At 34.7% G+C, this 16,390-nt stretch overlaps 1 protein-coding gene across 6 annotated transcripts in view; it reads left to right on the top strand.

Moving 5' to 3' along the window:
- Positions 1 to 16,390, top strand: part of PALLD (palladin, cytoskeletal associated protein) — a 192,832-nt gene that overhangs the window by 62,528 nt on the left and 113,914 nt on the right. For all 6 annotated transcript variants that reach the window (XM_082759682.1, XM_082759680.1, XM_082759681.1 and 3 more), the window contains 7 exons: positions 2,261 to 2,327; positions 2,953 to 3,058; positions 3,935 to 4,009; positions 6,037 to 6,178; positions 6,567 to 6,590; positions 14,389 to 14,508; positions 15,998 to 16,340. In XM_082759682.1, coding sequence (XP_082615808.1) covers positions 2,261 to 2,327; positions 2,953 to 3,058; positions 3,935 to 4,009; positions 6,037 to 6,178; positions 6,567 to 6,590; positions 14,389 to 14,508; positions 15,998 to 16,340 — 877 coding nt within the window. The remainder of the gene's footprint in view (positions 1 to 2,260; positions 2,328 to 2,952; positions 3,059 to 3,934; positions 4,010 to 6,036; positions 6,179 to 6,566; positions 6,591 to 14,388; positions 14,509 to 15,997; positions 16,341 to 16,390) is intronic.

The raw sequence follows: 16,390 nt of genomic DNA, 5'->3' as shown, positions 1-16,390 counted from the left end.
CATGTTAAGATTGCATTTGCTTTAGTGGTATTTGTACGGTGTTTCCCAGCCTTCCTTTAATGCAATATGTTTTGAACACCACATCATATTAATTCAGATATGTCAATGGATTTTCCAAGCATCAGTGGGTAGATTACTGATATTTGGTGTAAAAGGAAAATTAAAAATGGAAAAGTAAGAACAAGCAGAGCTTTTACTATAAGGTAGCTTTTAAATAGCCTCTATAAATAAGAGATTTGACTAGTTCTACTGATTATGATTTTCAGGATAACAGTAATTCCGTTGTCAGTTCTGAACTTCCTCCAAATGCAATTAAATGTGACAGTCCCAAATGAGTCCTTCTCAGTCATGGGTGAATGTGCTGTAATTCTTCATATTCAGCACACTGACTTAAAGTCAGATTATAAATCAGTCATACTAGTTTTGTCCAGAATCAAATGCTAGTAGTTGTCCAAATCTTTCTTGACTTCAAAATTAGTCATAATGCAAGATTTGTTTTTTTCTGAAAAAAGTTAGTCTCAGCCACAAGTAAAATTCTTTTTTTTTTTTTTTTTTTTTTTTTTTTTGGTATGTGAATAATTGTATTATGTCATGATTATATTAACTGAAATCTGACTTTTATTTCAGTTGATATATCTTCAGATGTTTTGGTATTAGTAATGTCTATTCTTTTACCATTTTTGTAACTACTTAAAATTCATTAAGGAATTAATTGAAAAGATAAATTCATGTAACAAATATGTGTAGCAAATCTGAATGATACAATTACAAAATGATTTAATTGCTTTTGATTAATAAAGCTTTTTTTTTTTTTTTCTCTATAATTGAGCTGAAAGTGACAAAAGTGATAGGGATTATAGGGATTCCTTCCTTTTGTTCTCTTATGCTCAGAACTGTGTTCTGTGATAATAATAGCAAAATTTCCAAGACTTTTTCAGAAGTTTATGGATTCTAGTAAGATACTTTCTTCAAAGAGGGAATGTTGATTACAGAAATACTCAGATACAGTAGCAGCACTACTTCTGGAAGCAGCACTATAGACACGATAGCTAGGAAGAGAGATATGGTGAAGAAAAAATCATTTTTTGAGATCTGGCTGTTTTACTGTGTGGAAGAGCTGTCTTGAAGATTTATTAGATTTAACTTTGAAAGAGAGAATTAATTGTGCAAGCTGTTAGGCTCCTCCCCTATGATCTTTAAGGGAAGCAGATTGTCATTCAAACAATGTATTGTATGTTAATAATCTTGATGACTTTGATGCCTCACGCCTTCATCTATACAGGAACCCTAACCACACAAGACTTGTTTATCCTTTGCTCATGAGAAATACTTTCACACAGATTTACCTTGCTCACTTGACATTGCTTCTCTTTTATTACCTTTTCTGTGGTACTTATTGCTTTGATTTTTGTAGCCTAAACTTTGTAACTAATGGGATACTTGAGTCCCTGAGTTCAAGCTCTGTTTCACTGTAAGTCAATCTATGCTATGCTGCACTGTGCTATGCTATGCCAGCTATGCTGTGCTATGCATATTGTATATGATTTGTATTACAAATATAGTTATGCATATTTATGCACAAATCCTTCGAGGAATGATATGTACTTCATAAATGTCTAGAATAAATATTGCTCGAAGTCCCAGTTGTTACTAAAAAAATTAAGACAATGGGCACAAATGGTTTCTTATCTTTTCTTCAAGTGAGTTCAAGATATTTCCAAACACATACATTGTATCAAGACTTCCACTGGCAAGGAACACCAGTATGTAAATGTTATGCATAGATCAATGTAAATAGTCTGAACTGTGGAAATAGTGGATAGCAAGTTTAGTCTGGAAATGTCTTTCTATACTTAGTAGTCTTAATTAAGGTTGAAGATTTATTATCTGTATATAAGCCATATGTTTTCTTAAGCTTAAAGTATACATTCAAATAAATAAAATTGTACATTTCCAGTAGAGTAGTTTTTTCATCATATATATTTTTTTTATTTCAAGGAATACAGCTAAAAGCCTAGGAAAATGGGGTTTGCAATTGACATGGACGTGATTTCTGTAACTGTCTGAAGTACATAGTTACAATGTTTTATCAGATAAAAACTGCATTAATTTATTACAGAGAATTCTCAACAATATATTACAAGGTCTTTACTTATGGTGTGTAGTACATGTCATTTGAAGTGAAATGCACAGTTTTTCCTTTGGAATATAAACATCAAAGACATCAGTAAAAGATTATTGAATATATTTTCTTTTCCAGGTGCCAGTTCCACAGATTCAGAGAGTGAAAGTTTAGTTTTCAAATCAAAATCTGGAGCTATGCCACAGTAAGTGTGCAAAGTAAAACCAATGCTGTTCAAATTTTCTTACTGAGGGGCACTGGAAAATCTTTGGTAGTTTTACATCTGAATAAGCATCTGGAGTGTATTTGTGTATGTCTTGTCTTTTCTAATCTCATGTGATATGAGACTTTATTAATGTGCTTATTCTCTGAGAAGTCTACCCTTACGGACAACTCCTGTAGATAATCAACTTTTCATATTTAGAAGTAATTTCTGTTAATCAAATCTTTGTTTGGAACCACCTAGCCATGTGCCACCAGAGAAATATGCAGAGGTCTAGAATCAAAGAAACAAAATATATTTAAGTTTTTATCTTTTAAGAGTACTTTTTACTATGAAAGCATAAATTAGCCCAAGATTGTGTTCTACTCAAGCTTTCTCTAGTGCTGATCTTTTCACAGATAATCAGATATATAACTGCCTTATAGTCAAAATAAAAATGTAAGACGGTTACACAGATATGATTTAAATCAGCACCAGTTTGAATAAAAGTATTGAACATGCAGAAAATACAAGTTGGCTTAGTAGTCACTAAGTAACATATTCTACAATTTCATATTTACAAAGTTGTCTGATGTTGTTTATTTGTTTGTTTGTTTGTTTTCTGCAGGGCCCAAAAGAAAACCACTTCTGTTTCTTTGACAATAGGACCTTCTTCACCAAAGTCTGGAGTCACCACAGCTGTAATTCAACCTATCTCTGTGCCCAGTCAGCAGGTATTTTTAGACACATTTTTTTTTTTAATTAGAAATATTTAAAAATTTATTGCAAAATTTGTAAGTCCTGAAAAACTCTGTCAATTCAATGAATGATACCACTGAACTGTAAACTTATGTTATTCTCTTAAGAATTATGATTTTTAAAAGTCAGATAGTTGTCTTGTGAATGCGGCATAAAAGTAAATATACATATGGACTGTTATGCAGCATGTATCACCACAGAATGTGAGCAGCTGACATCTGGTGATGATGAAAATTACAGAGGATATCACTTAATAGTGACTCATTTAAATTGCAAATGAATGTAACTTGATTATTAAATTAAATACTACTATCATTTCTCTGTGCCTTTTAGAGAAGAAATTGGAAAATACATGTTCTTTAGTTTATGGTATGTTTTAATGATACTGTGGATGACCTAGAGGTTTACATGTAAATCAGTAAATGCAAATAAAATTAAAATCACTGTTAGACTGCACATGTTAAAATTACTTTCTGTTTCTTTGGTTAAACTAGATAAGGTTTTAGGTACCCTGATTTATTTATTACAACATCAGTTGAGGGATGTAATAACAGAAGATGCAAAAACATTTTGGTGCAAAGGACTTATATGAATGATATTAAGAAGAATCAAACGCACAAAATACTTCAAGGCGAAGACACTTGGGTACAAAGTTCTCATTGGAAATACAGAAACATATTGATATCAGAAATATCAAGAGAGAAACAGTGATGTCATTCAAGTGTGCTATAATAAAAACACCATAATAAGACTGTGCATTTGAGAATTTTTTATTATTGCATAAGTATATGCAGGTCATATTATTCAAAGCATCATTCTTTGCATTCTTATAGTATTGCATTTCTTTGCAGGTCCAAAGTCCTACTTCATACCTGCATCATCTGGATGGATCTAAGCCTATCAATTCTGCACCTATATTTACAAAGGTATTTTTTTTCCATCGTGATTTTTATATCATACTCGTATAGTCCAGAAGGAAATATCAAAAACTATATCCTAAAACAGGAGTCTTTGCTCACGTTAAATTTTTGTACAATTTTCAATAGGTGGGTCCTTTTTGGTATTAATGACTCCCTAAAAAATACATTTCTGCTGCCACAATGAAGTTTGTATGCCTCTACCCTGTTAAAATCACTATAAGAATTACATGAATATTCTGTATGGGTTTGCCTTATGCCCATGACTGTTCTCCATTGAGAAATCTTTATAAAGTCAAATGAGGTAGTTACCAGTTGCACATCATAATCATGATATAGCGTCATTCACAACAATTATTTAGCTGACAGAACAAATAATGAAGACAATTACTTTTCTTTGTTTTAAGTAAAAAAAATCCACCCAGTTATGTTAATCAAAAAATAAATAAATCAGATATTCTTCATTGGGGTATCTTGTAAAATATAAAGCTAGCTAGATGGGAATTTTTTATTCAGTAATTCTTAAGTAATTATTTAAGTCAATATTTATTTTCACATTCATCCTGAATCAAACTTTAGAATTAGGAATTGGGTAGGAAAACATAACAACAAAAAGATCAGTTTATTTCCCTGATCTCTAAGATGCAACTTCAATCGAAAACAGGCTTTTAATTGTACCCTTAGACCATCCTTTCCACAGCAGGAACTATTTGTTAAAGTTGAAATTAAAAAAAAAAAAAAAAAAATCTCTGTTTATTACTTCATAAAAACAATTTGACTGAAAGTTAATGTGGAACAGCAATTATTTTGCCTAAAATAAATATAAGCCCTGTTCCAAACTGTCCATCTTGGATCCATCATATCCTTTTCTCATAGCAGGAAAGGTCTGATTCTATTCCTTGGAATTCTGCACACATAACTGCAGTTACCTCAAGAGAGTGAATAAAGGAGGTGCAAGGAATTAGAGAATGTGGTTGCTGCAAGGTCAGCAGGCAGGCAACATCTTAGTAAGAGTAGGAAATAGGAGAAGCCTAGCCCACACTCAGAAACTACCAAAAACTCCACTCTTGCCTCCTAGTCCTCAGCTCTCTTGTCTCTGAAATCCAATATTAACTGGTTTAAACCAAAATCACTTTTCTTACGGAAGGAAAAAACATAAGTAAACAACAAAAAATACACTCATCCAGCTTCCTGACACAAATTTCTTTCTTTATAAATTTCAGGGAACAACTCAAAAAAATTAGTTGTCCACATTACAAAATTCTTATGAATTTGATTAAATAGAGATCTATGAATAGTAACTAGCAATAATTCTGAGGTTAGACCAAAGTTCAAATGCTTTGCTGCATCAAGACCTAAAACTTTATTAATAAACTAGAAAGGGAGTAAGACAGACTGCTTTGTAATCTTCGGATAGATAACAAAGGCAAAAATAGTGACTGTCTCCCATCAACTCTGTTACTTAAAATAGTGGTTCTCCTTTCTCACTGTGATCTCCATTATAGATCTGCATTTTCCTTCATACATATGTAAGAATTTATTACAGCCATAATTTTGCTTCAGAAGGTGCACATACACATGCTAATATATCCTAATCTTATTTGTGTCATTAGATTTTGCTTGGATGGCTATAAATGGCTCAAAAGAAAAGCAATTCTTTTCTAGAGGTTGACCTGAAAGCAGCAAAGCTGCTTTCTCATAGCAAGTCAATCAATGTGTGCATTGATTAGCTGCAGAATTTTATTTATTTATTTATTTATTTATTTTGTGGATAAAGAATGAAAGATGAGACCATAACTGCCTGCTTCTTGTGGTATGAGGAATTAAATACTTATGCACCTTCTCCATCTTTAGTCATGTTAAGAATGTATTTGAAAATAACTTATTTAGTCAAATGTAATCAGAGTGAAAGCAATTCTCATAGTACTATTGCAAAAGTAAAATGAGAAATAAAGTTGAAATACAAAGGGAAGAAAATATTTTTATTTAATGTAAAATACTGCTGGTTCATTTGAATTATGATTGTTTTATTTCAGGAGCTACAAAACTCCACAGCCTCTGAAGGACAGGTAGTGGTGTTGGAATGCAGGGTCAGAGGACCCCCTCCCATTCATGTTAAGTGGTTTCGACAGGGCATTGAAATTCAAGATTCTCCAGACTTCAGAATTCTCCAAAAAAGTAAGACAATAATCTGAGGGGGCTACTTTTAATATGAGGCAGGTTTAGGGGGGTGGAATTATCATGAAATTAGTCTATCAGGACTGAGTTTTGGATAGAGTCCTCTGTTCCTCACATTATAATGGTTAATGGCTAGTAGTAATAATTGAACTATTGCTACCAGCAGACCATTTAGTCATACTTATTTTGAAATGTGTCTGCAAAGGTTCTGTACTTGCTTACAAGATTTTAGTATATGTTCATCCACTAAATTGGATGTTGGATGTTATAATAATATGTTGTATCCAACATATTGGATGTTGGATGTTATAATAATATGTTGTTTATTAGTGTAATTTCTAACTCCATTTTTCTTGTTTGTTTCCCCTTCTTGTGATGTGATATGCAGAGCCACGATCTGCAACTGAACCTGGTAAGAGTCATATGAAAAAATAATCTCTTGATTCACTAGGTCTTAGAGTTTGTATTCAAGCTGTAAATAGAAAAATGTTTCTGCTGAGCACTGGTAATATGAAACCCCCTTAAAGACAATGTTTCTTTATCACACCTTCCATACTCTACACTGTGCTTTACAGCAATTCCTTTATTAGTTAAACAGTAAATTCCTTTTAGACCAGCCAGGAGAGCCCCACAGCCTAAACTTTGAAGCAAACTTTATTCTTAGAAAATGAGCAATTTGCATGCTACTGAGGAGGGAAAAAAATCCCACAAAATTCCATTACCCAAATTGTACTCAGAAGAGTTTCATAACACCCAACCACTAAATGCTAGTTTTGCCAATCTAGCTTTACAGAAATGAGCTGTCTTAGATGCAAGTAAAATCTGACCCTCCAAAAGAAAGGCACATTGATTTTTTGAAGCCAATTTGCAAGATAACTCCTATATTTCAGCAAACAAAAAGTCTTCTTCCAACTACAGGTTTTCTCTGGCTGCTGTTTGCCCTTATGTGCTGTCTTAGTTTCTTTAATAATAAGTGGATGCTGAAAGGCTGAGAATGCTTGATCTTTGCATTAATGTTTCTAAGTCAGTCAACAGGTGGAAGGAAGGCAGTGGTAGGGTCTGAGCCTGGCTTTAAGAGGGTGGCTAGTTGTGCTTGAATATGCTTGGATTTAGAAAGAGATTTTATCATGGAAAAGAAAGATAAAACAGAAAAGTTCTCTGAGATCTGGGTATTCCCAAAGAGTGTCATTGAACTGAAGGACCTTTGCAATGTTGGCATGACCTGAACTTTGAGGAGCTGCAATGACAGTCTTTGACTGCAGGGCTTAGCAGCAGAATATTTTGTAAAGCAGCAGTGCGACTGTGAGATATGGACTAAGGAACAGCAGTGAAGGGTTAATCCTAGAAGAAATGTAGTTTTCTCTTAGTTTTCGTGGAATGGAGAGAAGGGAGAGGAAGAGGGAATCTTCTGCTTTTCTTTCTCAGTTATTCACTAATTTTCTTACCGTTTCACGAAATTATTTCCCTGTAGTACGTATTTTATTTGATGGCCATAATACATATATACAAATATGCATGCACGTGTGCACATGCATGCTTTATTCTGAGTTAATAGTACAAATTGTGATGTGTAGTATCACCCCCACTGGTAACAGCTGATGCCCAGAATACATGTGTCTGAATCATTTGATTTTATGGAGGCTTGAAATGTGAGCCATCCGAAGGACAAAGTGCTGGAAAATCAAATTAACTTCTAATGAGGAATTAAAACATGTCTGAGTGTTAACAGACATAGACTGTTGGTAGTTTATAGTCATAGCCCAAACTTTAACGCTAAAAATTAAGGCTAAGTTACAGTGCAAAACTGTTCTAGGAGAGTTTCAAAATCATATCAAGCCTTTAGATATGAAAAGTAACAAGGACAATAGATTTGTGTTACTGTATGTTCAATTCTGTATCACTCCTGGAACGTTCTCTGAGAATATATGTCAGGACATAAGCCTCCCAAGTTAGCTGTTTTCTTAAATTTTTTTAAAAATATATATAATTGGGTTGATTCTTTTCCCCTTCCCAGAGAAACATATTTCCTGTTCAAGTAATGGCATCTTTAAGATCTGCTTTTCTAGATTTAATCTGCTACTGTTACGAGAATAGTACCTGGTACATCTCACTCACTGCTACAAGGAGCTTCTTTTCTGTAGAATCACATGGACTACATACACACTCTCCTCTAACATGACAGAAAGTATGAAGTCTGCAATTTACTAGTTTGTTGTTTTTCTTTTTGTTGCTGTTTGTTTTTTATTTTTTCCTTGTAATATCTAATCTGAAACTCTTTTGGCAGACTTTGGTTTGGTGTTCTGTTCTCTCTGAATTCATTGAACTAAGTGCTATCTCTGTTGGACTTGCTGTGCACTGTGTACTGTGTGTATACTAGTAAACTCTTTTTTTTTTTTTTTTCCTTCTGTGCTGAGACGGTTCCTACTAAGCCCCATTAAATAATGTGCAATGTCTTACTTGCCCCTAATATCATTGACAGTGCACTCGTCAGCTTATGTGTGTAGAAATTGACTCAGTGCATGCAATGGTAATGTAAATTAATAAAGTTTGGGCAAAATGTAAATATTTCCTTATGATGTAAATGACAAGCATTGTTTTGTATTATAAGCAATTTACAGTGTTTTTTAGAATGTCATGAAGAGTCTTGGAATTTCTACAACAGGAAGCTGGGTGGGTTTCAGCAGATAGGTACAGCACTGGTTTATGATACAATTCACATTCTAAGAAGCCAGACAAAACAATACCTGCAGAGGAAATCTCCCATTAACAGACACACTACTGCTTCTTACTGCAGATGTGAGAATGTGTGTAAGATTAAGAAGGGAAAACAACATGCCTATACTAGAAAAGTATTGATAATTTTGAGAGATAGACATAATTTCTAAAATTATTTCCAAGTGCACATCTGTGGAATTTTACATAAATTGTAACAAGTCATCATGGAACTTTAATTGCTGGTTGTGAACTAAATGCTAGCTGTCAATACACATTTTACAGCAGTCAGAAACATTGGTTATCCTTTGTTAGGTTGATATTAATAATTTAAAAGAAAAATGTTCCATGAACTCTCACAGATAAGAAAATAAGAAGCAAGAGGGGTTTTTCTTGCTACTTTTTTTTTTTTTTTTGGTACATTCTATCTACCCTAATGTGTTTTGCACTCCTCTTTCTGTCTAGACAGAAATCAGTTTGCATCACAAATCTCTCCAGACTGGTTCATGAATTAATAGTTAGTCAGATGACTTAAAGCCAGCATCACAGATTGTAGCATTACCTGCTCTGTACTTCTTTCTTTGACATTTTGACTCCATCCTGACTGAATCCTTCGGAGAACAGACTGCCTGAGAATGAAAAATCCTATGGAGTCATTTGCCAGCTGTTGATATTTGGACCATTACTCAGCTGTCTGGAGTCAGCCACAAACTGTCTTGAATTACATTAAAACAATTGTCTGATGGCATGTAAGAAGAAAACTATATGAAGTAATTTTTCTTAAATTGCCAGGGAATTGCCACATATACATGCTTTTTTTTTTTTTTTTTTTCCCTTCCCTAAACACAGTCCTGTGTACGTTCACCAAAAACATCTCAGTAATCATCACTTCTCTTGGGTTGTGCTTTCTTGTTGTGCTGTCTGGCTGCTGTATCCCAAGGTTCCAACTCTAATAACTCAGTCTCTTTCCTTCTGCATAATGTTTAAAACTGAAAATATATGGGGAAATCGTTACTGTACCCTCCCCTCCCCCCCCCCCCTAAGAAAATGAGCTTTCTGATAGATGACAAAATTTTAAATACAAGAGCTTCAGCAGGTCAGGGTGTTTGTAGGATCCCTGCATACTTTAGTGAAAATGACGGAGCTGTGACTCGGAATCTGGTTGCCTCTTTTACTGCTGAGGACCAAAGAAGCACTTGAAGATAGCAATCTCACGGTTGTAAATAAGGTACAAATCGAGGTTCCAAATGAAGAGAAAAACTGAAAATAATCCACAGTTATCCTTCTTGAAAGGTGAACGGTCTGATCAACTGATGTGCTGTTGTTTATCAAGTATATTTTCAATTGTACTCTGCTCTCACAAGGTATCTACAGAATCCCGTCAGCGATCCCATCTTCAGTCTGACTGCCCCAGCTGCTCTTGCTTTTTGGTACTTCCAAATCCGAAGTAACCCCCTGATGTTTTTTGTACTATGCAATTTAAAAACAATTTCTGCTGTGCCTCTTGAATTGTAAATCTGTAAGGCTTATTGGGGTGCTTTCGTTTTCACAGTTCTGTTGCTAGATGCATTCATTTCAGTATCTATCTGACAACTTCAAATGAGGTGGCTTAAGTATCTACAGCAATGTATCTGACTTTGTATAAGTTTTAGCATAAACTTATCCTTGACACTTACTTGTACACTGGCTTCATTTCTCCTCAGCCCTGAACACTGACTTAGAGACTGAAGTCCATGGTGCCAATAGCAGTATTCGACTTTATTGTACCTGAATTAGCTAGGTAACAGCCATCATTGGTATTGACTACATAAGCTGTAACCTAGGTTCTCTGCCCTAAAACTACATTGATTTGCTCGCCATCACAGTTGCTGTTGTTCAGGTTTTTTTCTTAGCATTTTATAAGTGCAGTTTGAGAGATCTTCAAATATAGTCAGATTTGTGCAGTAGATTTATATATCTTTCAAAAATTTGGCCTTCCACTTCATGAGTGGCATAAAGTATGTTAAATAAGCCAGAACTGCTGCCTGGCCAATGTAATGTTATGGGCAATAGTGATCATCAGAAATAGGTAACTTTTTCATTGTTTGTGTTGTTAAAAGTTAAGGGTGTCTTCAGGGCTGAGATACCACCCTCTGATATGCTACTCCACATGTTCAGTTCTTCTCTGTTTCCACATCTCCATTCTCTATATCTTTAAGATGCACAGACACCTAAAAAGAGTTAACTGATAGGCATATTGCTTTGCAGTTAGACATCTGATGGCTGGAGAAAAAGAGGGAGAATTAGAGACAGGTTTTCTACAAGATAAGATGGCCAGGCTTGGTTGGATTTCTAAGAGAAAACCACCACTGTGACAACCCACTGTCTTTACAGAAGGAAACTCAGGGATTTGAACCTGTATGGACAGAAACAGCTCTGTTCATTGCACCATAATACACAGCTACTAGTAAAAGACCCTACTTGTTTCCCAGGACTATATATAGACTAATAGGAAGCTAATGATCACAATTGGAGATGAAGGTGCAGATATGAGAAATACTCTACCTTTCATATGATACACAGAAACATTCTGAAATAAACACATCGTCAGTGATGAAATCTGTTCAAATGCAACAGGTTTCTGGAGTTTGGTCTTAGCAAAGATTCTTCTTCCTAATGGATTCATGAACCATAAAGGGAAGGGATTACTTGGTAAAATGTAATCTTTCTTTCTAAATAACTGACAAAATAGTCAAGTACTTGCATGCCTAAGCATTTTACATGTTTCAGTGAACAGAGTGCTTTTGTATTCATTTAGTCAAGTGTTAAATATGTTTTAAGGCCCTGAGAACAGCATTTCAGAGCTGCTTTCTGGAACACATTTTTGAGATGAAATTATTTGTCAGCTGATGATTACCGGGAAGTAGAACAGACATTATTTACTTCAGATCATCAGATTCTACTCAGCACAGCAACAGAAAGAAAACTAATTACATAAGTCAGGATCTAGAACTGGAAAAACACTCAGAGCATTATGCATCCACATAATGTTATGGAACTTTTTAAAGAATATTTATTTTGTCAAACTAGTGCTTTATGTCTACATTTTCCACAGTGGTAAGCCTTTTAGCAAGGACCTGGAGGTCAGCGATTCTTGATTTGGGGATGGAGGCAAAGTGTCTAAAGACAATGGCGTTGTGTTGCTCTTACATGCTTTTAGCCTAAGCTACCTCTTGATTAGTTGTTCCCCCTCCCCCTCTCTAATGTTTCATTTTAGCTGGTTTTCTCATCATTGATCACAAATGTGTTTTAGCTTGCTCATTCAGCTAGGAAGACTGAGTTTTAAGTTTTCGTTATTTTCATTACCAATTTAATGTCAGTTTCTCTCACAAGTATTACTGCAGTTTACCGTGTATAATTCTCAAATATACTGCTTTGGAAAACAAACCATTGGAATTCTTTCATCACTGAAGACCAGCTCTTCTCATGTGGTCATAACTGCAAAACTGAAGTAACAGTATGAATTAATTTGGCTGTGCAGAAAATAGAAATTCCATTGGTTATTATATTTTGTAGTACCTTTGCCCTCATTCAAATAGCAGTTCTCAGCATGGTGGGAATTATTTTCTTTTGCAGACCTGAAATACCCAGCTTTCAGATTTCTGCTGCTCATTTAACAGGAAACCAGAATGTTGCACGGATCAGATTGCATCCCCAGAGCCACTTCAGTCCAGGAGTACACACGTGTGCTTAACAATATAGCCTAAACTGCTTACGACACACCAAGACTAAAAAAAGCTGATCTCAGTAGTTCAAAAACTAGCTTGTGCTACCCATTACTTTCCTGATAAGACCTTTCATGAGTCATTAATCTTCATCTGGGTCAGATAAGATCCAACGTGCTACATTATTACCAGACATGCCTCTTACAGCTACACAGAAACACAGAATGACTGCTCCATGTTGCCAAAAAAAAAAAAAAAAAAAGCAAAAAAAAGCATGTTCTGCAGTCTGAAAATCAGCTCTGTGCCAAATCTTTACTTAGTCATTCATTTTTAGCCCATTTCCAGCACACTAAGTTCTTGGATACATTGTCAAAAACATTGGAAAAAATCCATAATTTTTTTGTTAACTGTCTAAATGAGACACTGGTTTGTCCTTCCACAATGAAAAATAGGAAAGAAAACAACAACAACAACAAAAAGCTACTAGAAAATATTTTCATTGTTTGATCTAAAATAAATGAGGCTAGTCTTACTGAGCATTTTCATATGAAAGTTAGTCATATGAGTCTCAAATATTTTACTGCACTTCTCAATTTGCTTTTATTAGCTATAGTCCACTGAATTTTTTGTAATATTTGGGATTCTATGTGAATGTCCAATATGTCTTTAATGTAATTTTTTCTTAACTAAATAGAAGTCTGTTCAACTTTGAAATATATTTTATAATCTTTGTTTTTATAATCTTCTATAATCACTTTTATGTGATTGGTTTTGAGGGTTGAAAATGAATTTAATTGAAAGAAACTCCTGGTTAGTTAAGGAAAGCTATAATGTAACGATGTCCAGGAGTAAGATTGTCTATGTATGTTGTGTAAATACTAACATTATTTAGATTAACTATATTTTGAACCTTTAAAAAAGTTAGAATACACTTACAATTAAAGATAAAACAAAGTGACTTCTCTGAAGAATCTGGAAAAATTATACCTAGATAATTAAATATGTCTATAATAAATGAATGGAATGGACTTAGAAAATATTACTGTGAGACCTGACCCAAAATGTGAACCGCCCAGCTTTCATAGAAGTTTTTAGACTGGGGCAGGCATCATATAGGATGGCACTTCAGAGGAAAATGAAGAGATTTCAAACAGCTGCAGAATGTCTTTATCATGGAATTGTGAAGAATTTCAGGGGATGCTGTCTTGTCCTAAGTTTTCCCATTCCCGTTTAGAGACAGAAATCATCTTCCCAAACTTCATAGAAGGGACATACTTGGTGCATCCAGAGCTTTTAATTCTGGTCAGTTTCCTTAAAAAAAGTTATTTGCAAGTGATGACAAAATACTTCCTGGCCTTACGAGGAATGGGATTTGAACTAAATTGTTCATTAAATACAAAAAATTCAAAGGAAAGAAGCAATGATATGATATTCATATTGGTGGCATTTACATAGATTCAAGAAGAGCTTGCAAGTATTAATTGTATGTGAAAACCAGTAAGTTGATTTGTACAAATAAGTAATTTTCCTGCATAAAAATGAAGATACTGTATGTGTAAAATGACTGTGCAGACTTGGGATTGCAAAATTATTGTTCAAGACAGGTCCCTTTTGAAGACTGAGTAAATTTACTTGATTCAGATACAAAGTGATTTACACTGAAGCCATGTCCTTTGGAAGGCCATTTCTTTTTCTAAGGAGCACTATAACGTGTCCTTCTAACATGCGATGCAAAAACATTACATAGTTCTTTAAGTAGTTTATAATGTGGCTTATTTTTCTGTTTATTTCCAGAAGAGATATGTACCCTTGTAATTGCAGAAACTTTTCCTGAAGATTCAGGACTTTTCACATGCACAGCAACGAATGAACACGGTTCAGTAACAAGCAGTGCGCAACTAACCGTCTGCTCAGGTTTGTGACAAAAGGAAAGAGGAGGTTTTAATTATAGAGCTCAGATAATTAATTTATTTGTGAAGTTATTGGACTGCTTCTTTTGCAGAAAAGAGTCTCCATAAGACAGGAGTCCCTTTGGTAGATTTCCTTTTTAGTCTCCGAATCTTTCTACATTCCCCACAACATTGACTGTTATAATCTGAATATAAAAGTTGTTGCTGGGTGGGGGATGGGTGAATGTGATTTTGCTTATCCTCAGATAACATGAGATTAATTCCTGGAGGTCTATTTCAAAAGTCCAACTACTAACAGAGAGAGTGAAGCACCTTCTCAGGCAGTAACAGCTGAATCAGCGTTACTTCTTACTAGAGGATAGGGTTCCTCTAAAAAGAATACATGAAGAAAATAAATTAGCAAACACAAAGGTTGTTAGTCAAGCAGCTAGCATTTTGCTAATAAGATTAAAACACTGCCTCCATTAAAAAAAAGTAATACATTGGGGGGAGGGGAGATGGACAGAAAGAAATTACCATATAATAACTGTAGCAAATAAATTGAAACCTTTAGGAAATTCATGAAACTAATTTTATGTGTACCTATTCCAGGCTTGTTACTCAGAAAATATGTATCTTGAGATACCTTAACTGAATTCCGTTTGAGTCAAGGGATTATAGAGCTAAAAACTTGGCTTCTCCCAGTGCTACCATTGACACGTACTGTCATCCTAGGATAGTCTCTGACATCTCTTTCTAACTTACATCATTGTAAAATGGGAGAGTGAGCTACCTGTCAATATTTATATCAATATTTATAGATCATACTGTCAACCACAGATTGTCCATCTAAAACAAACTGAATGTTTTTATTGGTTCACTTTCTAGTTTAATATTTTTATTTGTATAAAATATATATTTTAAAGTGTCTGCCACAAACCTGGCAGATTTTTAAGCATTAGGCTTCTGGGACTAGATGGCAGCAAAGGCAAAATAAAAACAAATGAAATTATGCTACCAAATGTGGCATATGCGTTTTGTAAAATAGAAAACTCTGTTTGTGCTATGTTTAGTTTTGTAGTGTGTTTACATACAGACTGTTGTGCAATGCATTACCGCAGCTGCCATTGTAAACACGCTATATATACATACATATTTCAGTGTTTTAGAATGATTTATTTTTAAATGATGCTACAACTCCAGGAAGAGGAAATACTGTTTCAGCTGCTGTCGCCCCATAGTACTTGGCCATGCCATCTCAGTTAGTGACTGTACTTCTGGAATAGTATGAGAGATATCCATAAGGTTCTGTGTTGTGCATTTTGCATGAGGCAAAGCCAGCAAACAAATAGCCAGTCATGTATCTAATTCAGCATAAATCAACAACAGGTCTAGAAAAATATCTCCACAGAAGCAAAGCGATCTCACTTTTAACAGCCTTAAAGTACAGCATGTCTGTGCCCTGTGCTTTATTTATGATTTGTCAGAGAGACATTGTTTTTGATTTCTTTTAGCCAACTCAGAAAGCTCCAGTCATGAATTGTTGACAAGGGAATCCAACAGTGATGATTTCCACCATTTTCCACCACTTCCTCCAGCTGAAGTTAGCTCTCTTGAGCTTCCTCCTAAGAAACACACAGAGAACCACCAAGCAAATAATACTGAACTGAGATCTGGTGTGGCAGCCCTTCAGCTAGAGCTCAGTTCGTCTGAGGAAAAAACAAATGGTATCCATCCCATTCATGGAGTAAATGGAGTGATCAACAGCAAGCCAAATGGTGATAAATCGGTTTCACCTCCAGCTGTTTTGCTTTCACCAGCAAAGGAGCCACCACCTGTGCTTGCCAAACCAAAACTGTGAGTATTTTGTTTTGTTTCATTTCTCTATAAACTTTTTATCTGTTGGA

The sequence above is a fragment of the Aythya marila genome (assembly GCF_965140915.1).
Source record: "Aythya marila genome assembly, chromosome: 4".
NCBI lineage: Eukaryota > Metazoa > Chordata > Aves > Anseriformes > Anatidae > Aythya > Aythya marila.
This window is presented reverse-complemented; position numbering and strand designations above follow the sequence as displayed.